The sequence below is a fragment of the Triticum aestivum genome, chromosome 3B (genome assembly GCF_018294505.1).
Source record: "Triticum aestivum cultivar Chinese Spring chromosome 3B, IWGSC CS RefSeq v2.1, whole genome shotgun sequence".
Classification (NCBI taxonomy): domain Eukaryota; kingdom Viridiplantae; phylum Streptophyta; class Magnoliopsida; order Poales; family Poaceae; genus Triticum; species Triticum aestivum.
In genome coordinates, this window is record NC_057801.1 from 485,665,641 (window position 1) to 485,690,845 (window position 25,205).

The 25,205-nt window shown below is 49.6% G+C and overlaps 1 protein-coding gene and 1 pseudogene across 1 annotated transcript; one reads left to right on the plus strand and one right to left on the minus strand.

The window, feature by feature from the left end:
* Positions 1-5,223: 5,223 nt before the first annotated feature.
* On the plus strand, positions 5,224-7,309 carry LOC123065570 (basic endochitinase A-like; annotated as a pseudogene).
* A 15,259-nt stretch (positions 7,310-22,568) lies between these two features.
* LOC123065571 (uncharacterized) lies at positions 22,569-23,769 on the minus strand. The gene has a single exon (XM_044488822.1). The coding sequence runs from the start codon at positions 23,583-23,585 to the stop codon at positions 22,821-22,823; it is 765 nt and encodes a 254-aa protein (XP_044344757.1). The 5' UTR covers positions 23,586-23,769; the 3' UTR covers positions 22,569-22,820.
* Positions 23,770-25,205: the final 1,436 nt, after the last annotated feature.

Genomic DNA, 25,205 nt, shown 5'->3' on the forward strand with positions numbered 1-25,205 from the left:
CACACATGTATTTAAGTTTCCGATCAAACAATTCTAGCATGAATAATAAACCTTTATCATGATTTAGGAAATATAATAATAACCATTTTATTATTGCCTCTAGGGCATATTTCCATCACTTCGTCCCTAGCATTAGTTGCTTTGGTGGGATTTGGGAGAGAAGGACTTGGGAACTCTGTGTGCCCTTGCCATTGCATTAGTTGCGTCGGTTTGAGTTCTCCATGGTGATACGTGGAAGTGAAGTTTGAGAAGCTTATTACTCTTGGGTTCTTGGTACCCTAGGGCTTGCTCCTCTTGGGTGCTTGGGCGCTCTAGACAGTTGGTGGTGCTTCAAAGCTCAATCATTATGGTGTAAAGCTCCAGGCAAGTGTCAAGGTCTCCAATTAGGTTGTGGAGATTGCCCCAAGCAATTTGTACGGGTTCCGGTGACCGCCCCAAGGGTTGCCAAAGTGTACGAGGGTGACCGCCCCCAAGGGTTGCCAGTTGTACGGGTTTGGTGACCGCCCTCAAGGGTCCCTTAGTGGAATCACGACATCTTGCAGTGTGCGAGGGCGTGAGGAGATTATGGTGGCCCTAGTGGCATTTTGGGGACCATTGTGCCTCCACACCGCTCCACACCGAGATTAGCATCCGCAAGGGTGTGAACTTCGGGATACATCATCGTCTCTGTGTGCCTCGGTTATCTCGTACCCGAGCCCTTTACTTATGCACTTTACTTTGTGATAGCCATATTGTTTCATGTCATATATCTTGCTATCACTTAGTTGTCTATCTTGCTTAGCATAAGTTGTTGGTGCACATAGGTGAGCCTAGTCGTTTTAGGTTTTCTGCTTGACAAATTAAACACTGGTTTTATACCACATTTGTTTAAGCCTAAACCGTGATTATTTTAAAGTGCCTATTCACCCTCCCCCCTCTAAGCGACATCCACGATCTTTCACTTGGTATCAAAGCCTCTTTGCTCTTTGTTTGTCTTAACTGCCTAGAGAGTAAAGATGTCGACTAGGGGATTAGGATTATCTGATACTCTTAGTTTTGATGGCACATATTTTGATGTTTGGGTTATTCGCATGCTTAATCTCTTTAAGGTCATGGACCCAAATTTAGAGCGAATTGTAGATATGGGGTTTTCTCCTCCAAAGGATTCTCTAAGATTATCTTTAGAGGATGAGAAAAACTCTTATCTCAACGCTCAAGATTATAATGTGTTTTTCGATGCTTTGAGGAATGTAGTTATATTTCAACGCATGCCGTTCCGGGATGCTCATGAGTTGTGGACAAAGCTACAAGATAAATATGGTGTGTCCAAGATTTGTGGGGATGATTGTTCTCCCTCCACCTCCAGCCGTGTTGTGTTCTCAACTTCTTCTACTTCACCTACATGTGGATTGACACAAGGTGATGATATGGTGAGTGATAGTGGGCTTATTGTTGACGATTCTTCATCACTATCTTATTGCAATGCTTCATCTTTGGACTTTGACACTTCGAGCATCCTACATGTTTCATGCTTGTGTTGATAGTCCTTGCATAATATGTAGAGATGGATTGACTAAATCTCATGATGATATGCTTGCTATATCTTGTTGCCATGATAAAAATGCATGTATTTCCTTGAGTTGTTGTGCTAACAATGTAGAGGAAACCCAACACTCCATGGAACAAGATGTGGTCTTGAATGTTGCTTCAAGGGATCTTACATCATCATCTATTGCTTCTCACTTTTGCCTTATGGCTAAGGCTTTGAAGGTATCTCCTACTTCGAATCCCAATATATCTTGTGATGATGATGTTGATGATGATAAGAATGATGATGATGTTGATAATGATGAAGAGAATGATAATGTTACCTCCTTAAAAAATTAAGGGGGAAATGATTTTTAAAGCTCTTCATAAGAATAAAATTGCTCGTTCCAACTTCATGGAAATCATGTCTATTGTCATTAAGAGCAAGAAATACATTCAGGAGTTGGAATCTCATCTCGAGGAGCATGAGGTCACCATTGATAAAATGGAAGGCCATGAGCGTGATTATGCTAGTGAGATCACGGACCTCTCTCAAGCTCTTGAACTTGAACAAACCACCATGGAATCTCTTGAGGAGACTTTTGCTCTAGAACTATCTAGAATAAAGGAATCCCATGATAGGGCTCTTGAAGTGGCCAATGATTTCAAAACTAAAAATGAGAAGCTTGAAGTTGCACATGCTAGACTCCTTGAGGACTTTGAGCGCCTCGAAAATGGCTCAAGGGTCATTAAGAGTGAGCTCATCAAACTCACTGAGTCTCATGCATCAATTATTTTAAAGCGCCTATTCACCCCTCTCTAGGCGACATCCATGATTTTTCAGACACAAGACATCACCAAGGTGTTCATGGTAATAAAATATAAATGATTAATGTGATACTCGTATAAATTCACATTAGGTTTGCGATTACAACGAGATTAATGGAGGAGTTGATGTTTAGGATGTGGACGATCATACTAATGATGATGGTTGATGGCGTGAACTCCGTGACTGAAGGTATGGCGAGGTGGTGCCTTTCGATGGAGAACACATCCTGGTTTCTTCCCATGTGCTTATATCTTCATATGGCAGGCTTTTATGATGTCAAATTAGCATATTTTGCACAAAAACATAGGTGTTTTCATTCAATGCTCCAAATCCCCTGATTCCTTGGGATCCTGGTGAAATCTGACAAAAAGGTGCGCGCAAACGTGGAAAATACAAAAGATCACACGTCTATGACGCAAAAAAGCTAAGAAAAACATAACACGAAATGCACTAATGATGGATATAAATGATGTTTGAGCTTCTCTTTTTTGCTCATTTATGCATTGTAACAACAATAAATTTCTACTATATTATATATAAATCAAGACATAATTGAAGTCAAGGGATATTAGAGGCTTTGCAAAGCTTAACACCGTTAAAATCCAAATTTTCATAAGCTGGAAGAATAGGAAAAGTAATTTCACGAGGTTTCTTCTTACCGGTGTTATTTCCACCACTTTCCATAAGCATGTTTCTGATACAGAAAAACATAAGCTCAAAAGAAGTGACCCAAACATTTTTGGGAAGGGGTAGAAGAATTTAGAGGAGGGACTTGTGGATAGATTAGATGTGGAAAGTTTCATTTTATTTTAAACCCTCCGTTTGGTGTCGAATGAGTATTACACATGAGAATTTGAGAGATATCTTTATTCCCTTGTTTGGTTGGCGGGAATCCTATATCCTATATACCTAAATAGTTGGTCCCCACTAACTCAAATATCTTAACATGTAACTATGCCAACTCACCATGTCATCATAAATGTGTCATTAAATTTAGTTCTCTCAACATGCAATTATGCCAACTCACAATGCCACTATGCATGAAAAAAAACTTAGTACAGAATATGCATGTCACTAAATTCAATATATATTTTAGGACTATATAATAATAAATATAATAAATTATATGTACTTTAGTTTCAATTCTCATATGACTAATCAAAATACTAAAGTTTCATACTGCCAAGTCTCAATAAAACAATTGCACCAATTCCTGCAGCAACGTGTTGGTATCTTCTCTAGTTCATTAATATTAGCTGAGAGACGGTAAAATAACTTATGAGCAAAGGTTAATACGTTCTTCATAAAGTAATTCCCTCCCAAATCCCACCCACTCTTGTTCATAAATTGTTTTGTCCCTACTAGGCATCCAGTTTTTATCCCAGATCATTGTTGATGATCCATTGCCTAATCGGTTTCGGTGTATATGACCATCACATATTGTACCAGAGATTGAAATACCGATGCCTTGATTGCTGACATGAATAAGGATCCAACACACATCTAACAAAATTAATATCAAATCAAGTAACTATATCTAAAGATATTAATATTTCAGTAACCATCAAGACACAATATCATAATCATCTTCAGCAGCTCATATGATCATTATACGAAAATATGTCACAATCATGTCGGGGAGCTCATGCGAGCATTCAAAAGTGGTCGATTGTTGCATATCCACCACTCACAAGCTTGCATCGTCTTGGGAGAAAGGCTAGTAAATATGGTAAGAGAACATGTTCTATAGGTTGGGTTTGAAATATGGTTGGTTTCCGATGGCTTCATCATTTTCAAGATAGGTAGTTTCGTATGGTTAGTAGGTACTCCCTCTGTTCGGAATTACTTGTCTCGGAAATGGATGTAACTAGAACTAAAATACGTCTAAATACATCCATTTCAGTGACAAGTAATTCCGAACGGAGGGAGTAACATATTAGTATGATTTTTCAAGAATCCTATAGGGTTAAAGAGAATGAGTGCTTAGTATGTGATATATGCACGTCTTGACCGTGAGTCTACAAGAGTGAAGGGGTGATGAGAGAGGTGCTGATTGCTGAAGTATGTCTTTGTTGACTCCAAGGATGTGCTTGAACCCTTCTTGTCATTGCTCCGCTACGTTCGTTTCGATACTTCTGAAAGTACGCACGTATGTATCTATGGTCCATTAGGTTAGAGTCATTCTCTTAAAACCTGGAAAGATGATATTCATTAGTTTACAATTCTATTTTATTTGTGTTAATCTTTGAAATTGCAATAATCCTGTCTTAACCTGGAAAGATGTGTAATTCAATTGTTCTTAATCTGTGAAATGTGCGTTGTAATATGGAGACTATTCATATGTCTCCAACATAGTTTGCCTGGTCGGCAGGGCGTCGCTAACAGAAAGAAACGAGTAGAAAGATAATGGAATTCCATGCACGCAAGCGACATCACCATCAAAATTCCACGTCCGTCCATCCATTAATGCGGCGATCAAAGTTTGGTCGCACATCAACGCTGAGCTGGTGCACGTATGCATGCATGCTTGCTTGCATGCGCGCAGGAAGCGGGAGAAAAATCTGACCCAGAGAGCCATCGAAGCTGAGTTGAGAGGAATTTTCCACGCTTACTTCCAGCCCGATCAACGTCCGGTGCACCGGCATGTGCACGAGCACCGGCATTTTCCATGCTTACACGAGATCGGAACATGCGTACAAAGTACACGTACTAGATCGCTCTCGAGATCTGCCGAACTTGCTTGTATTGCGTAGCTAGACTAAGTAGAGCGATCATGGACTCGTGGAAAGTTGGGCACGTCTGCTGTGGCTTGCTGGCTATATAAAGACGTGCACTGCACCAGCTTCTGGCAAACACACACACCACTACACGAGCAGTGTGACACACTAGCTAGTAACTAAATCACCAGGCACCAGCTGAGCGGGCTCTGCTTCGTTGCCCAAGATGAGAGGAGTTGCGGTGGTGGCCATGCTGGTTGCGGCCTTCGCCGTGTCTGCACAAGCGGAGCAGTGCGGCTCGCAGGCCGGCGGGGCGACGTGCCCCAACTGCCTCTGCTGCAGCAAGTTCGGCTTCTGCGGCTCCGGCTCCGACTACTGCGGCGACGGCTGCCAGAGCCAGTGCAAGGGCTGCGGCGGCGGCGGCACCCCGGTACCGGTACCGACCCCCTCCGGCGGCGGCGTGTCCTCCACCTTAACACCAACAAGTTTACACGGGCCCTCCGGTTGCGATGGCCATGGTATGAATGGAAGGAGCCCACCAAGATGTGGGTGGGGATGGGAAACCCATGTGACGAGGAGGACTTAAATTTTTTCTATGCATCCACCACTATCACCATTGGCAACGGTGCGAAGACCCCCTTTTGGGACTCACCTTGGCTCCTTGGGCGCAAGCCAAAAGACATTGCCCCGCTCACTCATGAAGCGTCAAAGAGAAAAAATTGGAAGGTGCGGGAGGCCCTCTCACACAATGCATGGATCCACAAGATCAAACCCCCCACCAACATCTCCGTGGAGCACATAACGCAGTTCTTCACTCTTTGGGCGCTTTTGCACGAGGTCCAACTTGATGAACTCACCGAGGATGACATTGTATGGAAGCACACGACTAGTGGGACCTACTCGGCGGCATCTGCTTACAAGGCGCAATTCCTAGGGATGGTTCTCACACCTTTGGATAAAATGGTTTGGAAGGCTTGGGCCCCCTCAAAAGTCAAGTTCTTCGCTTGGCTGGCGTTGCAAGACAGAATTTGGACCGCCGATAGATTGGCCAAACGCGGGTGGCCCAATTGTGATCTCTGCCCTCTTTGCAAGAGAGTGCAGGAATGTGGGTCTCATCTCTTCTTCAAATGCCGCTACACACGAAGGCTTTGGTCCTTGATCATTGACAAATACCACATTCACGGTCTTGACACCAATGGTTGGCCCCTCTTCGACTCGGTTGAGGCTTGGTGGGCAAGTACTTGCGACAATGGCACGCCAAACCGCCAAGCCAAGGCGTCCCTCACCATGCTTGTTACGTGGACCGTCTGGAATGAGCGAAACGCAAGGGTCTTCAAGCACAAGAGCGCCCCTCCACCTACATTGCTTGACTACATCGATTCTGAGGCTAACCTTTGGGTCATCGCCGGTGCAAAAAAATTAGGGTCTCTTATTTTGCGAGAGTGATCTCATGCCGTGTATTGTGTGACTTGTAACAAACTTTTTTCTCTCTTAATTAATGGATGAGGCAAAGCTTTTGCCTCCGTTTCAAAAAAAAAATTATCTCGCAGTCGCTCTTCGACCAGATGCTGCTGCACCGCAACGATGCGGCGTGCCAGGCCAAGGGGTTCTACAACTACGGCGCCTTTGTTGCCGCTGCCAACTCGTTCTCGGGCTTCGCGACCACGGGTGGCGCCGACGTCAGGAAGCGCGAGGTGGCCGCGTTCCTCGCTCAGACCTCCCACGAGACCACCGGCGGGTGGCCGACAGCGCCCGACGGCCCCTACTCGTGGGGCTACTGCTTCAACCAGGAGCGTGGCGCCACCTCCGACTACTGCACGCCGAGCTCGCAGTGGCCATGCGCGCCGGGCAAGAAGTCTTCGGGCGCGGGCCCGTCCAGATCTCACACAACTACAACTACGGGCCAGCGGGACGGGCCATCGGCACCGACTTGCTAAACAACCCGGACCTTGTGGCCACGGACGCCACTGTGTCATTTAAGACGGCGCTATGGTTCTGGATGACGCCGCAGTCACCCAAACCTTCCAGCCACGACGTGATCACAGGCCGGTGGAGCCCCTCGGGCGCCGATCAGGCGGCGGGGAGGGTGCCTGGGTACGGAGTGATCACCAACATTATCAACGGTGGCCTCGAGTGCGGGCGCGGGCAGGACGCCCGTGTCGCCGACCGGATCGGGTTCTACAAGCGCTACTGCGACCTTCTCCGCGTCAGCTATGACAACAACCTGGACTGCTATAACCAGAGGCCGTTCGCATAGTCAATCGTCTATATGGTACGAGAAGATGGGCAATAAATAAATGCTCTCTAAATATTGTATCAATGGCGTTGCGATAGACCTCGCCTAGTACAAGCGAATAATGATGCGATCCACCGCAAGATGCGTGTGTAGTCGATTATAATGCAATAAATGATGTGTTTCTATCCGAGTTTTCTTTAAATGAAATGCATTTAACCTGACTTCAAACTAATGAGACCATCAACCGGCTAAGATACAAAGTGCAGATTATTACAACGGCTGCGCATGAGGGGAAAAAAGATTGAAAAATTACACACATAGATCGCCCAAGGCCGAAACTACACAAGCTGGCCAAAGAGCGAAACTGCCAACATAATGGGAAACAAAACCATGACGTCGAAGAGCACAATGCCGACCAGAACAACGGGAATAGAGGAGTCCGCAGACCTCCAACAAGCAGTGAAGAGGACAATCAAGCTTTGCAGGGAGAAACCATTGCCATAGCCCAGTCGTGTCAATGCCAGAGGGGAGACCACTATCTCCCCTACATCTAGCATGAGGATGCCGCTCATAGGCCGGCAAGCACGAATGCAGCAGGGCAACAACCGCTGAAGGGGTACGAAGGCACATATCTCCCCACCTCCACCGCCGTCGGACATCCGAGGACGCATTGCACCGACCACCACCAACCCACATATAGCAGCACTCCAACCCCAACTCTACCCCAAGCCGACGCTTTCAAGGAGGACCACGTCGCAAGTGCGCCGCCACCGGCCGGCCAAAGGCCTAGCTATTCACCAGGGGACTAAAGGAGGGTAGGGGGAAGGAAGAGGAAACTCAACATGCCCTCGGGAGGGGAATAATGAAGCCAGCGCGCCGCCGCCGTCGTCGAGGTCGATGCGGAGTCGGCGAGGGGATTTCCCCGTTCTAGGTTTCCGCCGCACACCCTCCTTATACTTATATAGGCGTATTATCAGTGAAAATTGTAGTGAAACTTAGACAATGAAGACTGTAAATTGTCAAATGTGCCTTGTGTCGTGGTTCTAAATCTGACAGTAGAATGGGGGTAGATATGGAGAGGCAAGATCCTAGCTATGGAGTAGTTGTATACGCAAGGGATTTACGAGTTGAGGCCCTTCTCGGAGGAAGTAACAGCCCTACGTCTCGGAGCCCGGAGGCGGTCGACTGGATTATGTGCGTATGAGTTACAGGAGTGCGAACCCTTTACACTGAGGAGGGGGTGGCTTATATAGTGTCTGCCAGACCCCTCCGTCCCTTAGTTATGTAGGGTTTAAAGTACATAAAGATGGGCGTTACCAGTAACCCTTACATAAAGTGTCATCATGGCCATAAAGACTACTTAATTACAGGCCGTTTGGATGCAGAGTGGCTCTTGATCTCCTGGTGGTCGAGTGAGTCTTCATGGTCGAGTGCCTTCGAGTCCGTCGAGTGGAATCCCTCTTAGTCGACTGGAAGGTAGCTTCTTCTGAAGATGTCCTTGGGGAGGGTACTTTGGACAGGCCCGTGACCCTACCCTGGGTATATGACTTCATCATTAGCCCCCGAATGGATCGAGGTTTGAGTGAGGAAGGAGTTGATAATCTTTCCGACCCGTTTTTGTGTTCCGAACATGTCTCATCTTGGATCAATACTCTTTTGTAACGATGGCAGCAACTTTTCTTTCAGTCGCCTTGATCCATTCCTTTCTTCTGTCGAGTGAACTTTTTGAACTTAGTGAACTTCCGAGCGACGGATCACAGGAAATCTATCGTCTGACAAATTGATCTGCTGTTAGCGGATTTTGTGGGATCCGAATTTTGGGAAGCGCGCGAAGCGGGGCGGACCGCGGTACTCAGATGGGATAAGGCGTGGACGCCTCGATTCTCGCGCCGCCTTTTTCGCCACGTATCACGCGTGCGCGACTGTTTCGGGATGTGACAGGACCGCCCGGGCCTACCTGTCAGCCACTCGGAAGCGACTTTATATAAAGCGTCGGGCGAGGGTTTTTGAACAGTGCCTTCTCATTCTTCTCTCTGCCCTCTTCGCCTCCGCCTGCTGCGCCTGCTCTCGCCTCCGCCCATCCACTCCTCGCGTTCTTTGCCGGCGACAATGGTGAAGGAGAAGACGGCGGCCTTGGAGCGCGCGAAGAAGGCGACGGCGACGGGGAAAGCGAAGGGGAGAGCGCCCAGTCGGGGCGGATCTTCGTCAAGGTCCCGCCTGCTGCAAGGTTGGGTCCAAGGGGATTGGATCCGCTCGACCATCACCGAGGCGGATCTCAATGACCTGGCTAACGAGGGTCTGATCTCCCACGGGTCAGCAAGGCTCCCGGGGTCCTAGTGGCAACCGCAGCCGCAGGAGGGTGAGTGCGTTCTCCTAGCCACACATGTAGATCGTGCGTTCTCTCTGCCGCCGAGTGTTTTCTTCTGAGGATTTCTAAACTTCTTTGGGGCGCAACTCCACCATTTCACTCCCAATTCTATTGCCTATCTTGCTGCTTTTGTGTCCATGCACGAGAACTTCCTGGGTTGTCGACCACACTGGGGTCTCTTTAAGCACATATTCACCTGTCGCTCATAGACGGTGAAAAAGGCGAGTCCGGACAATGACAGGACTAGGGTTATCCAGATGTGCGGGGGTCTTGGGATTCAGATGAGGAGTAAGAGCACTTTCCCGGCCATGACCCTTCCTGAGTCGGTCAGAGGGTGGCAGTCGACCTGGTTCTACTGCCAAGACGAGTCGACGTCGGGGCAGTCGACTGGTCTCCCTCCGTTCTCCATGGACCGAGTGAACAAACCCTCTTCTCTGAAGGTGCTTCCTGAGGAGAAAGCTCGGGTAAGAATGTTGATGGAGCGCGTAGTCCAGCTTGTCTGAGACGGAGTGACGGGTATGGATCTTCTGGAGGTCTTCCTTAGACGGCGCATCCAACCGCTTCAGTACCGAGGCCACCCGATGTGGCTGTACTGTGGTACTGAAGACACCACTCGGGTCCATCCAGAAGCGGTCGACGACACCACCCTGGAGAGGTGGGTGGCCGCAATCACAGGGAATAAAGACAACCCACGAGGGGCTAGGAGGATCCCACCACTCGACCATTCCTACACACCGAACACGGTATGACCACTTATCTCCGATTGTAATCTTGCTTTATTCATTCTGCTTCGCTGCGAATTGGTCGATTGACCTTTGTTTTGTTTTGTTGTCTGTCAGGCCACCACCGAGTTATATTTGATGCCCAATGGAGCGCAAACGCCGACTGAAGAGGAGGAAGGAAGCGGGGGCGAAAGCCCGGAGGAGTGGGATTTGAATGCCGATGATGATGATGAGGGTGACGACTCTGGTGAGGAGGAAGATGAGGAGGCAGAGGAGGAGGAAGTTGTACCTCCTCGCTCGGAAAGACGCTCGAAGCTTGTTCATGATCCTGCGGCCGAGCGTGGTAAGGGGGTCGCGACCGTCACGCAATCGACCAAGCGCCCTCGGACTACTTCTCCGGCACCGACTGAGAAAGCTCCGAAGCAATCTCGAGTGGTGCCGTCGAAGCCGGCGAAAGTCTTGCCGAAGATGAAGATGATGATCCCCACAATCTCAGGGTAATGGTGTAACTTAAGTTTTCCCGTTTCATGAACTTATTCTTGGTCGACTCATGAGCTAATCGACTGACTTATGGAACTGCAGTGCTGCTACTTCTGATACCTCGGCCAGGGCTGAAGACCACGAGATGGAGGATGCTGTTACTTCAAAACCTGGTATGACTCTTGTAGTTCTGTCTTTAGTCGATTGACTTCTTGTCTCTAATTTTGATTCTTTTCCGCAGCTTCATCTAACGTCGTTATTGACCTTCCTGATGACGACAACGAGGAACCACTGAGGCAGAGGAGGAGTAGGAAAGCGTCTGCTGGCAAGGCGACTCAGGACGTGCCAGCACCCGAGATGTTGATCGTGGAGGGAGACAATGTCACTTGGCCTATCGTATCCTTTGCGGTGTCGTTGACGAGTGCTCGCCCTTCATCGTCGAGTGCTGCTCCACCTTCGCTTTTCTCAACCCACCACGTCCCAGAAGACCAAGCTAGCGCTGCTAAAGAAGCAATACGCCAGGTGGGGGTCATGATGGAGCAAGTGAAGGCAATCCGAGAAGCCAGCCAGGCAGCCTATGACGCCAGTTCAGCTCTTCAGAGTAACGTTCAGGTCAGTCGGCCACCGCCTGTTCTGTTAGGATATGATATCTGAAAATCCTTCTTTCTGAAATTCCTAGAGTTTGTCCTACACCTGCTGGGTGTGTCGATTGAAATTCCGGGTTAGTGGGGGCACGCTGAGTGCACCCACTGGGTGTAGTCCCCAAGGCTATGGTGGACTGCTGGCGGTCGACCATAGTCTTTATGTCTTAAGTTTTTTTCCTTACTTGACTAGGTCGAATGGATTCATAGACCGGTGGGGGCACGCTGAGTGCACCCACTGGGTGTAGTCCCCGAGATTGTGGTCGACTGCTGGCAGTCGACTATAGTCTGAAGAACACCTCCCGTTTTTTTTTGTGTTGGTCGACTGGTCGACTCTAACTGATAAAACTAGTGGGGGCACGCTGAGTGCACCCACTGGGTGTAGTCCCTGAGACTATGGTCGAATGTTTGTATTCGGCCGTAGTCTTAGAAACGCTATAATTTTTCCTTAGTCACTCGGAAGTGAATTGTCTTTGACATCTGTCGATTGGTTCTTCGTAGAAATCCTGCGACCTTGCGGCTCGTTATACTGAGATGGAGAACAAACACATCCAGCTCGAGCTTGACCTGAAACTGGCCCAGGAGAACTTAACGAAGGCGAAGGAGGAAGCTAAAGGTATGTTTGGTGAGGCCCTCGACGACTGCCTTTGCCTCTCGTTTGTTTCAGAGTCTGATCTCACTGTAACTTTGCAGACAAAGTGAATGATGCCCTGAAGAAGAAAGACCTTGACTTGGCTGAGATGCAGAAAGCGGCTTTAGAGAAGGCCAAGCTCGCAGATGAGAAGCTGGCTTCAGTCACCAAGCTCGAAGAAGAAAACACCAATCTGAAAGCTGCTCTTGATGCTGCCAACAAGGAGGTCAGTCGACTGAAAAGCGATAAGATTGCCCTGAATGATAAGGCCAGTGAGTTGGCGGGAAAGAAGAACGATCTGGAGGCTTATCTGGGTGGACTCGCCAAAAAGCTATTCCTCATGCTTGAAGGTAATCTTTTGTACCAAACAAACACTTTAACTGTGATCTTTCCATTCGACTGTTGTCTTGACTCGGTGGTTGTGCTTGCAGAATTTTGCCAGAACTTTGAAGAGGAAACTGGTCGATTGGAAATAAACCTGGATCCCATCAACTCTCCCGTGAAAGATGAAGTCGCTATGAACGTGCTCCGGCTCGAATCTCGCGTTGCTGATGTCGTCGACTATCTCGCAAGGCTGAAGGTCGCAACTTCTCGCATCGACACAACACTCCGGCCAAGAGAGACGCTTCAGAACGACCTCGAGTCCCTGATGACTCGACTGAACGAGGTCCCAAGTCGAGTGCAGGAGTGGAAGAAGTCTTCTGCCAGGTGTGGCGCGGATGTTGCTCTGTCTCTGGTCCGCGTTCACTGCAAGGATGCACGAGAGGACAAGCTGGCGGCCCTTAGGGTGGCTAACACCAAGAAGCACGATTTCCGATCTTTCATGGAGACCTTCATCGCCGCTGCCACTCGGATTGCAGATGGAATCGACCTGGATGAGTTTGTTGCACCTTCCAGCCCTCCACAGGAGGGGTAAAAAACTTCTGAGCTTGATACTTTAAATTTGCCTCGGTATGCCGAGTGATTTTTGTAACAGACAAACCTTAACAGGCTTAGCGCCTGAGCACTTTTGGTTCCGTTAGGTGTTATCCAAACTTGGATTCAACGTTGAATATGTTTGCATTTGGTTTGAGGTGTCTTTTGCAGGCTAAAGCGAGGCGCTCATTGCAATCGACTTGTTCCCCAATACACTTAGGCGAGCACTGGGCTGCAGCTAAGCCCCCGAGTGGGAGGTCTGCTCTCCACTCGGTAGGATTTTCAAAAACTTAGGCGAGCACTGGGCTGCAGCTAAGCCCCCGAGTGGGAGGTCTGCTCTCCACTCGGTAGGATTTTCAAAAACTTAGGCGAGCACTGGGCTGCAGCTAAGCCCCCGAGTGGGAGGTCTGCTCTCCACTTGGTAGGATTTTCAAAAACTTAGGTAAGCACTGGGCTGCAGCTAAGCCCCCCAGTGGGAGGTTTGCTCTCCACTCGGTAGGATTTTCAAAAACTTAGGCGAGCACTGGGCTACAGCTAAGCCCCCGAGTGGGAGGTTTTCTCTCCACTCGATAGGATTTTCAAGGCGTACCTCTAGAGAAGGAGGTAACAGTCGACATGTACCTCGTCCTCCTTGCAGAGCGTACGTTGTATTTGTGGCGTAGCTCGGAAGGAGAGGATAGCAGTCAACCTGCACCTCGTCCTCCTTGCAGAGCGCACGTTGTATTTGTGGTGTAGCTCGGAAGGAGAGGGTAGCAGTCGACCTGCACCCCATCCTCCTTGCGGAGCGCACGTTGTATTTGTGGCATAGCTCGGAAGGAGAGGATAGCAGTCGACCTGCACCTCGTCCTCCTTGCAGAGCGCATGTTGTATTTGTACTTAGGCGAGCGCAACTCTGCAGCTAAGCCCCCGAATGGAAGGCTGGCTTACCATTCGGTAGGATTTTGTTTATCTTAGGCGAGTACTTAGACTGCAGCTAAGCTTCGAGTGGAAGGCTGGCTTACCACTCGGTAGGATTTTGTTTTAACTTAGGCGAGTACTTGGACTGCAGCTAAGCCTCCGAGTGGAAGGCTGGCTTACCACTCGGTAGGATTTTTTTTAACTTAGGCGAAACGGATTTCGCAGCTAAGCCCCCGAGTGGGAGGCCGGCTCACCACTCGGTTAGGATTTTTTTACAGACTTAGGCGAATCAGATTCGCAGCCAAGCCACCCACTGGGGGATTGCTTTATGTGGACAAAAGTAATGATAATTACTGGGAAAAATATAAAGCTCTTGTCTTTGATAAATAAACGACAGAAGTACTTTTATTACAACTCATCTGAGTGAATACTTAAGTGTAAAAGGGGCGGAAAAGCTCCGCGTTCCAAGCTCGGGGCTCGTCGGTGTTGTGCTCGACGTTGTAAAACGGTACGCTCCGTTGTGGAGAACCTTGGTGACGATGAAGGGACCCTACCAAGAAGGAGTAAGCTTATGTGGTTTCTGCTGATCCACTCGGAGAACCAAATCTCCTTCCTGGAAGGCTCGACTCTTCACGTTTTTGGCGTGGAAGCGACGCAAGTCTTGTTGATAAATGGTCGATCGGATCAGAGCCATCTCCCTTTCTTCCTCTAAAAGGTCGACTGCATCCTGACGTGCTTGTTCTGCTTCAGCCTCGGTGTAGAGCTCGACCCGAGGAGCATTGTGGAGAAGGTCACTCGGCAAGACTGCTTCAGCTCCGTAGAGCAAGAAGAATGGAGTTCTCCCAGTCGACCGATTAGGCGTGGTCCTTAACCCCCAAAGCACTGAGGGAAGTTCGTCGACCCATGCTCCAGCCGCATGCTTGAGATCACGCATCAGTCGGGGCTTCAATCCTTTGAGAATCAAGCCATTGGCCCGCTCTGCTTGTCCATTCGACTGAGGATGGGCGACTGAAGCATTGTCGACTCATGTGCCCTGAGACGTGCAGAACGCCCTGAATTCCTCTGAATCGAAGTTTGACCCGTTGTCAGTGATGATGCTGTGTGGGACTCCATATCTGAATATCAATTCTTTGATGAAGCTGACAGCAGTACCGGCATCAAGGTTCTTGATGGGTTTAGCTTCGATTCACTTGGTGAACTTGTCGACTGCTACCAGCACATGTGTGAAACCGCTTCTGCCTATTCTCAAGGGCCCCACCATATCCAACCCCCATACTGCAAAGGGCCGGACGAGTGGTATGGTCTTCAAAGCTGATGCGGGCTTGTGTGACATATTGGAGTAAAGTTGACATCCCTCACACTTGTCGACTATCTCCTTTGCCATTTCATTCGCTCTTGGCCAGTAAAATCCGGCTCGGTATGCTTTGGCCACGATGGTCCGAGAGGACGCATGATGGCCACAGGTCCCCAAGTGGATGTCATCAAGAATTATTCGACCTTCCTCTAGCGTTATGCATTTCTGACCAACTCCAGTCGCGCTTTCTTTGTACAGCTGTCCCCTTATCACAGTAAAGGCTTTAGATCAGCGGACAATCTGTCGAGCCTCTTCTTCGTCTTCCGGAGCTCTTTCCTCAAGATATATGCGATGTATGGTACTGTCCAATCGGGAGTGATCACCAAAGCTTCCATGATCAGGTCGACCACTGCTGGTACTTCAACCTCAGTCGGATCTGTGATACTCTTGGGCTGCGGAGCTTCTTCAGTAAAAGGATCTTCTATGACTGACGGAGTATGGATATGCTCCAAGAACACATCACTGGGAATGGCTTCTCTCTTGGAACCTATCTTCGCCAAGTCATCAGCCGCTTGATTCTTCAGTCGGGGTATATGATGGAGCTCTAACCCTTCGAATTTCTTTTCAAGCTTCCTCACTGCATTGCAGTATCCAGTCATGGCTGGGCTTCTAACGTCCCACTCCTTCATCACCTGATTGACCACCAACTCTGAGTCGCCATAAACCATAAGGCGACGGACGCCGAGTGAAATGGCCATGCGCAACCCATACAAGAGTGCTTCATATTCTGCTTCATTGTTGGAGGAATCAAAGTGGATCTGGAGCACATATCTGAGCTTATCTCCTCGGAGGGAAACCAAAACCACCCCAGCACCAGAACCATTTAACATCTTAGAACCATCAAAGAACATGGTCCAATGCTCCGAGTGAACTTGAGTCGGCTGCTGTTGTTCAATCCACTCGGCAAGGAAATCAGCTATAGCCTGGGACTTAATGGCTTTCTTTGCCTCAAATTTGATATCAAGGGGAAGAAGTTCAATCGCCCATTTAGCCACTCGACCAGTTGCATCTCTGTTGTGCAGAATCTCTGACAATGGTGCGTCGCTGACGACTGTAATGTCATGATCAGAGAAATAATGAGCAACCTTCTTCATGGTCATGTAGATCCCATATACGAGCTTCTGATAATGAGGATATCTTTGCTTCGATGGAGTCAAAACTTTAGAGAGATAATACACTGGGCGCTGAACTTTGAAGGTTTTACCTTCCTCTTCCCGCTCGACCGTAAGTACTGTACTGACGACCTGTCCTGTTGCTGCAATGTAAAGCAATAGAGGCTCTTTGCTGATTGGAGCAGCAAGCACCGGCTGGGTGGAGGGCAGAGCTTTTAGCTCGACAAACGCTGTATCAGCTTCTGGAGTCCACTCGAACTTGTCTGCCTTCTTCATCAGTCGGTAAAGAGGTAACGCCTTTTCACCGAGGCGAGAGATGAATCAACTTAACGCGGCCAAGCATCCAGTAAGCTTCTGGACATCATGCACATGCACAGGGCGTTTCATTCGGAGTATGGTGCCAACTTTTTCTGGGTTAGCATCGATTCCTCGTTCTGAAATGAGAAAACCGAGTAACTTTCCGCCAGGTACTCCGAATGTGCACTTTGATGGATCAAGCTTGATATCGTATCTCCTGAGATAGGCAAATGTTTCAGCTAGGTCAGTCAACAGGTCGGAACTCTTTCGTGACTTGACCACGATATCATCCATGTACGCTTCCACATTCCGACTGATTTGAGTGAGTAGACACTTTTGAATCATTCTCATGAACGTGGCTCCGGCATTCTTGAGACCGAATGGCAGTGATATAGCAGAAGCACCCGAATGGAGTGATGAAAGCTATTTTAATTTCGTCAGGTCCATACAGACGGATCTGATGATACCCGAAATAGGCGTCTAAAAAAGACAATCTCTCGCACCCCGCAGTCGAGTCGACAATTTGGTCGATGCGAGGGAGAGGAAAATGATCTTTTGGGCAGGCCTGATTGATATGTTTGAAATCAATGCACATGCGGAGTGAGTTGTCCTTCTTGGGAACCATGACGACATTGGCGAGCCACTTGGAGTGGTATATCTCTCGGATAAACTCTGCTGCAAGGAGTCGAGCCACCTCCTCGCCAATGGCTTTTTTCTTCTGAACGGCGGACCGTCGAAGATGTTCTTTGACAGGCTTCGCTTTCGAGTCGACTCTAAGGCGATGCTCAGTCAGCCCCCTGGGAACACCCGCCATGTCAGCTGGCTTCCATGCAAAGATGTCCCAGATCTCACGGAGGAACTGGATGAGCGCTTCTTCCTATTTAGAGTCAAGTGCTGTGGAAATATGGGTCGGAGCTGCGTTGGGGTCAGTTGGGTGGATATGAACTGGCTTCATCTCCCCAGATGACTGGAACGCTGACTCTATGGCAGGCTTCTTGGCTCGCAACAAATCACTCGGATCTGCATTTTTCTTGTATCCTTCAAGCTCTACCATTGTTATCTGGGAATCGGCAATTTTCGAGCCTTTCTGAAAACACTCTTCTGCCTTCTTCTGATTGCCAGTAATAGTGATCACACCCTTGGGGCCGAGCATCTTCAGTTTGAGGTACACGTAACATGGTCGAGCCATGAACCGTGCGTAAGCTGGTCTTCCCAAAATAGCGTGGTAAGCGCTCTGGAAATCCACGACTTCAAATGTCAGCTTCTCTTTGCGGAAATGCTTCGAGTCACCGAACACTACGTCCAGAGCTATTTGGCCGAGTGACTCAGCCTTCTTTCCAGGAATGACTCCGTGAAAGCTCATGTTGCTGGAGCTGAGCCTGGACATCGGAATGCCCATTCCCTTGAGCGTCTCTGCATACAGTATATTCAACCCACTGCCGCCATCCATCAATACCTTCGTCAGTCGAGTGCCTTCGACGACTGGGTCGACCACCAGCGCTTGCCTCCCAGGGGTGGCAATGTGAGTAGGGTGATCGGACTGGTCGAACATAATGGGAGTTTGCGACCATCTCAGATAACTTGGTGTCGCCGGGGCGACCATATTTACCTCTTGGTTGATCACTTTCAGTCGAATTTTGCTCTCTACATCAGCAAAAATCATCAGGGTGGAATTGACATGAGGGTACCCTCCATCACTGTCCTCCTTGTCCTCGGCCTTGTCCGACTCCTTCTCTTTGTCCTTGGGCTGTTTTCCTTGGAACTGCTAGATCAAGAGCCGGCATTGGCGAGTGATATGTTTAGGGTAGATGAAATTACCCTCTTCGTCTTTCTTCGTGTGGATGTGACACGGCAGATCCATCACGTCATTTCCTTCCTTATCTTTCACCTTCTTGGGGTTCCAAGATCCTTTGGGCTTCCCTTTGAATTTGCCCTGAGTCACGGCCAGAGCCTCTCCAGGAGCCGCTGGCTCGGCCTTCCGCTCTGCTTCCGACTGGAGTTTCCTTTCTCCGACTGACTCGGCTTGTACTTGCCACTCCGGAGTCGTTCCTCTTCTTCACCATTGGCGTACTTTGTGGTGATTTCCATCATTCGACTCAAGGTCATATCTCCGGTTCGACCAAACATCAGGCTCAACTCTCTGTTCTTGACACCATCCTTGAAGGCGCAGACCGCTTGATGGTCCGACACATTCTCCACGGTATGATGCAAAATGATCCATGTCTGGATGTAATCTCTCAATGTTTCACTCGACTTTTGTACGCAGACTTGCAGCTCCGTCAATCCGGCCGGTCGCTTGCAAGTTCCCTCGAACGTCCTGACGAACACTCGGGATAGATCTTCCCAAGTGTAAATGCTGCTAGGAGCTAACTGATTCAACCACGCCCTGGCTGAACCCTCTAGCATGAGTGGCAAGTGCTTCATGGCCACCTCATCATTACCGCCACCAATCTGTACTGCCACTCGGTAGTCTTCAAGCCAAGTTTCAGGCTTGGACTCTCCGGTGAACTTACTTACCCCAGTCGCCAACCTGAAGTTGGGGGGTATCACTGCGGCTCTGATGGCTCTGCTAAAGCATTCTGGTCCTGAAACATGGACTCGACTGCTAGTGGGCACATCCCTGTCATGGCCACCTCTATGAGCTCTGTTCCGATCGACCAAACCTTGCACGATGATGGATCTCACGTCAAAGCCTGGTTCTCTGGGGTCGACCGGAGCTCTCCGCCCAACACTGAGCTGGCGCCTGTCATCTTGCTGCCGATGGGCGTTAGACCCACCTCTCGGAGGAGGAGTGGGCACTCGACGCCTTTCATCACGATCAAATAGGTCATCATAGTGATCCCGATGGCCTTCACGTCCCACGCACCTCGGCGGTGACCTTGGGCTGTGAGCTGACTGAACAGTATTCGCAGCGACGGATCGACTGTGAGTCCTGTTGCGCGACTTTGACACGACTGAATTCTGATCCCCTGCTGCCCGAAGCAAGTCCCTGATCTGCATCAAGCCTCTTCCAGCCTCCGACTAAGAGGGCTGAATTGACTCCTCTATACGGGCTGCAGTTGCTAAATTTTGGATTGGGGTCCGATATACCTGAGTGGGTTGCGGAAAGAGCTGACGTCGGCTGGAGTCGGGTACTTGTTGCCGCGCACGCTCGTCGAGTGCTCGCTGGAGGTTCTCCAGTCGAGTGCGCTCAGCCAAGTTGGCCAAACGCGCCTCTTCCAAGGCACGAGCCTCAGGAGTTTCTCCTGCGATAGGAGTATGCAGGGCATCCATGTTCCTGCGGCGAAGTTCTTCCCTTTGTAGAGAAGTAAGTGGCTCGGGTTGATATTCCTCATGCGCCTGAGCGGGGTCGCCTCCACCGTCCACCCCATCTTCGCGGGGGAAGCCGGGAGGGCTACGAGGCCCGTTGACCATCAGGACCTCCGCCGCTGGATCACTGCTGTCGCACTCGGATGCAGTCTCTACGGAGCCAGTCGACAGATCGAACAAGCCGTAGAGAGATTCGTCGGGCTCAATTGCCGCGACCTGGGTGATGGTCGATTGGCGAGCTACCGCGTGCCTCACCCACCGCTGAAGCCTCGACTGACCAGAGCGCTTGCGCTGACGGAAGGTAGGGAGGGTGGACGACACGGGAGTCGACTGATACGGGGCCGACGATTGCCGCAGCAGAACGCCGCGGACACACGCCCGAAAGTGTGTCGCACCGCAGACGGGGAGCGCGTCGATGTCGAGTGGAGCCTCCTGGAGCCAAGCAGAGTCGTCGGCGATGAAGGTGAGCGCGTCGAGATGGATCTCGCGGCCCTCGACCAAAACTCCACCCGAAACCATGATGAAAACAATCGGAACAATTGCAACTTCTCCAAGAATCGCTAAGACACCGGCCTCACGGTGGGCGCCAACTGTCGTGGTTCTAAATCTGACAGTAGAATGGGGGTAGGTATGGAGAGGCAAGATCCTAGCTATGGAGTAGTTGTATACGCAAGGGATTTACGAGTTCAGGCCCTTCTCGGAGGAAGTAACAGCCCTACGTCTCGGAGCCCGGAGGCGGTCGACTGGATTATGTGCGTATGAGTTACAGGGGTGCGAACCCTTTACACCGAGGAGGGGGGTGGCTTATATAGTGTCTGCCAGACCCCTCCGGCCCTCAGTTATGCAGGGTTTAAAGTACATAAAGATGGGTGTTACCAGTAACGCCTTACATAAAGTGTCATCATGGCCATAAAGACTACTTAATTACAGACCGTTTGGATGCAGAGTGGCTCTTGATCTCCTGGTGGTCGAGTGAGTCTTCATGGTCGAGTGCCTTCGAGTCCGTCGAGTGGAATCCCTCTTAGTCGACTGGAAGGTAGCTTCTTCTGAAGATGTCCTTGGGGAGGGTACTTTGGACAGGCCCGTGACCCTACCCTAGGTACATGACTTCATCACCTTGCATTTTGAGAAAGGGGGGTAGTATGGAGTGTTGAGTAGCAAGTCTAATGTGTACCATTACATGATGATGGTTCTTGAGTGGGACCAAGGAAGAAAATTAGTATTAGTAAAGAAAGTAGCACCCAAAAAAATTCCTCATTGTGTATATTCTAACTTAGATGAGATTGTGTATATTCTAACTTAGATGAGTTTTGTGGAACCGTCGACAAAATTATTAATAATGATGCCACAAAGATGGCGGGGAATGTGACTATAGTTGGGCTCTAGCAATGGCATAGCCAGCATCGAGTCGAGCCCAGGACAAACCCTAGGCCAAACATGTGCTACATTGTTGAAGGTGCTACACTCGATTAAGGAATCGGGTGCCACGGCCCAGGGAGCCTAGAGCCTGCCTATGCCTTTGGGCCCTAGTGCATACAGTTGACGATAGTGTTTTCAAAAGTACCGAACAACGACACAGATATGCATGGATTTGTGTGAGAGTGGGACGTAGCCTTAGGTTATTGAACGCACACGGGGCCCAGGCTTTACCCAAGTCTAGGCTCTTGCAATGTTAGTAACAGTCTTAATTGGAGAGAGAGAGAGAGAGTAGTCTGCTGCACGTACCTCCCGCTTGCACACGTTATGGGGAAGGATCCGATCACTTTGATCTCTTATGAAGGAAGATAATAAATTTTCTTCCATTGTACGAGATGTCTTGTCTTACTCTCGTGTTCTCCATTGTACAGACGGATGTATTTTAGAGTGTAGATTCACCCATTTTGCTTCGTATATAATTCATTTAGAATCTCTAAAAAAACTTATATTTGTGAACAGAGTGAGTATTTATGAACACTAAAATATAACACTTAAGAGATAATAAATTGTATAACATGTTTTATTTATTTTCTGTTTTGGTTGATAGCTTACTAGACTCTTACTAGACTTGCCGCCTGGTGTATAACATGTTTTGTTACCTTTTCTAAATGACGTGGACTTCATATATAAGAAAAATGCCAATCTTATCAACACTACATGCCCTTGCATTTATGACGCCATCCATGCTCTCTTTTTTAGAAGAACCATCCATGCTCCTACAATGAGCAATGTTACAACTACGTAAATCTTTTTATGTACGGGTGAGCTAACGTGGAAAGTTCTGTTTGAAAAAAGGAACAAGGGCCTCACCCGGTGAAATTCAGATGGTTGCGGGAGATTAATTAGGGATGGAAAGTTTCGTAGGCTTTGGTAGCACGCTTGTTGGTCTAGCATTCCAGTGTGCCTTAGTTCAATGGAGCACAATCTTGCAATATAAATTAATTGATCTCCATGCTAAACACTGTCAATCCTAGCCAAGAATGCCAAGTGAGTTTCCTTCTCCAATACAAGAGCCAAATTAATCGGTAAATAATATAATATTGTAAATAAATAAATGGGGCAAAAAAAATATCTCGGCAATAGAGTCACTTGCATGAAGACACTACAGATAATGTAGTAATGTATTAGTACATGTTGAGTGCAAGAACATGATTAATCATTTTCAGCAAAACTCATGATAAATAATAATCATAACGATCCAATAACATATAACTAGATTAAATATAGAGAAGTTGTTCTTTCCTCGTCATCCCTAGAAATTACCAGATCGACACACAACACGACACACCACATGACATAAAAAATCCATCTGCGCGCAGGGGCCGGTAGATCAGGAGTGCAGGAACCCGTTACCGTCGGCGACGGTGTCATCGAACGGCCCGCGCGGCTCGAGCTGCCTGCACATCTCCAGGAAGGCGTAGTAGAGGACCCGGTTCTTGGCGCCGGTCCGGTGGCGGCCGGTGTTCTTGCAGAAGTACTTGAGCTGCTCCAGCGTGCAGCAGCCCAGCATCTGGCCCAGCAGGAGGAACAGCCAGTTGATCTCGCCCTTGTCGGCGGCGATCACCGGCCACACGCAGCGCTTCTCCCCGCACGCAGCGCAGTCGAGCAGCACCGGGTTCATCCACGCGTCCGGGGCGCGGTCGTCGAACGAGTGCCGGTTGGCGACGACGAACTGGCGCACCTCCTGGAACTTGGGCGCCAGCTCGTACGCCACGGTCGACGTGCGGTTGCAGCGCCTGCACCGGGTCTCGCCCTCGACGGACGTGACGCCCCGGCGCAGCAGGCTGTCCAGGGGGTCGTGCCGCGCGGGCCGCTCCGTGGCCCACGGGAACGGCGGCGGCAGCCCGTCCGCGGCGGCGTCGTCGTCGTCGGATGGCGGCTCGTTGCTCGCGCGGCGGCGCTGGCCGGTGGCGGAGTCGTTGAGGCGGCGGCGGGTGGCGGACGCCGGCTGGGAAGGCGGAGGGGTCGGAGGAGAGGGGCGCCACGGCTTGGGCGGCGGGGTCGGGGCGGCGGCGTAGATGGATCCGAGGGTGAGGGCGACGAGCGGGTCGTCGAGGCCGACGGCGTCACGGGTCACGGCGGCCTGCGCGTCCATTCTCGCAGCCCCCGACCCAACACGACCAAGCGCTCGCCGCCGCTACTCTGTGTGGTGGTGACCGGGCGGCGAGGGGTTTATGGCGGGCTGGCTTTATGCTCCATGGCAGCCGAAAAACCTGGCGATGGTGAGGCGAGGTGGTTGGTTCTAACAACCACGCGAGAATCTTTTGGACATGCAAGATACGATTGTCTTCCGACCATTTCTCTGGCTTATCTATCCCACTTTTAAGAGCTTTGCTAGACGTACGGAGTTTTACAGGAGGTTTACAGGTTGCTTAATAGTGATTGGCCGAGGATTGATTAAGATGCACGGGCCCACCAGTGAAAATCAGGGGGGGCCAATTAGAAGAGCGAATGGTCTTTAACCTGTAAAAACCTGTAGAATGAGCCTGTACGTGTAGCATTTTTGCACTTTTAATTACTCCGATCTCCCTCTTGTCTAACAAAAAGGCATGTTCAATTTATCTCTCCTCCGCGGCGCCCTTGGCCCCGGGTGTCAGTGAAGAATGGCTGGGATTTCTTTCCTCGTGTCCCGGATGTTGGTTCGGTCGACCCCACTGGCTGGCTGGCCCCTAGCAGGCAATGCAATGCGTGTCTCCGTAATGCTTATCCCGTGGAGGCGTGGAGGTGGATATGTGCCTGCCTTTCTGTTGCGGGCTGCCGCGGTGATGTTGGAAATTGAGGATCCACGTCGTCAATTTTCTTTTTTGAGAATCCCTTATTACAACCGACTCGCCGTGCTTTGCGTCCGGTTAGCTCTCGCACCGACATGCATGCCCGCACCTTGGGCGAACACCCTCTGGTCACGGAACAAAAATCCGGTGCACCGGATGGATATGTGCACCCACTGCACCGGTGACATGGCTAACATATGCGTAGTAGTTTTCGTTACTGGAATATTTACCATAACATCGTGTGTTTTTATTTACAAAAATAACATGCACTCTGTCTTATTGAGATTTTGCTGTGAACCCAATATTTGGATACAAAACTAAGTTTCAAGAAAGAAATGATATGAAATTGGGTTCATTTAAAGCATGGACTTTAGTTGTTGTATGCCATCTTCAACCATTCGTGGCATGGTTGAGGATTGATGCTTATGAACATTTTCAACATGAATAAAACATGAGGTATAATGTCGTTGGCGCCTTATCAATACTCATGGCTGAGTCCCATCGGGAACATCTGATAAATACTCATGGCTGACCGATCGGAAGGCGGCGCCTAGGGTTAGGGTTTGTACGTAGGGTGGTGACGATCTCGGGGCAGCGGATTCGCGGCGACGGCGCCGTGATCTTGGCTGGCCACGGTGTTGTTGTTTCTCCGACTTGGAGGTGGTGCTCATGGCGTCCTCTTCAAGCAGGGATGGGGGGCCGCCGCAAGGGTGGCTACTCCGGCGAAGGCGGCTCCTACTGCAACGGCGAGTTAGATAAGCAGTGGAAAGAGGAGATCCCCGGAATCTCCAGCAGACGGCAAGACGTCAGAGGAGGCAGCGACCCTGTCGGCGAAGATGGGGGGACTAGCATTGACGGAGAAGGAGGCGGCTGGTTTTGTGTTCGATGATCCGGGTTCAGTGAAGAAGCAGGAGATAAAGTGGGCAGTCATAGGGAAAGCTTTC

Coding starts and splice junctions, on each gene's coding strand:
- LOC123065571 (XM_044488822.1), bottom strand. CDS start 23,585: ATGGACGCGCAGGCCGCCGTGACCCGTGACGCCGTCGGCCTCGACGAC.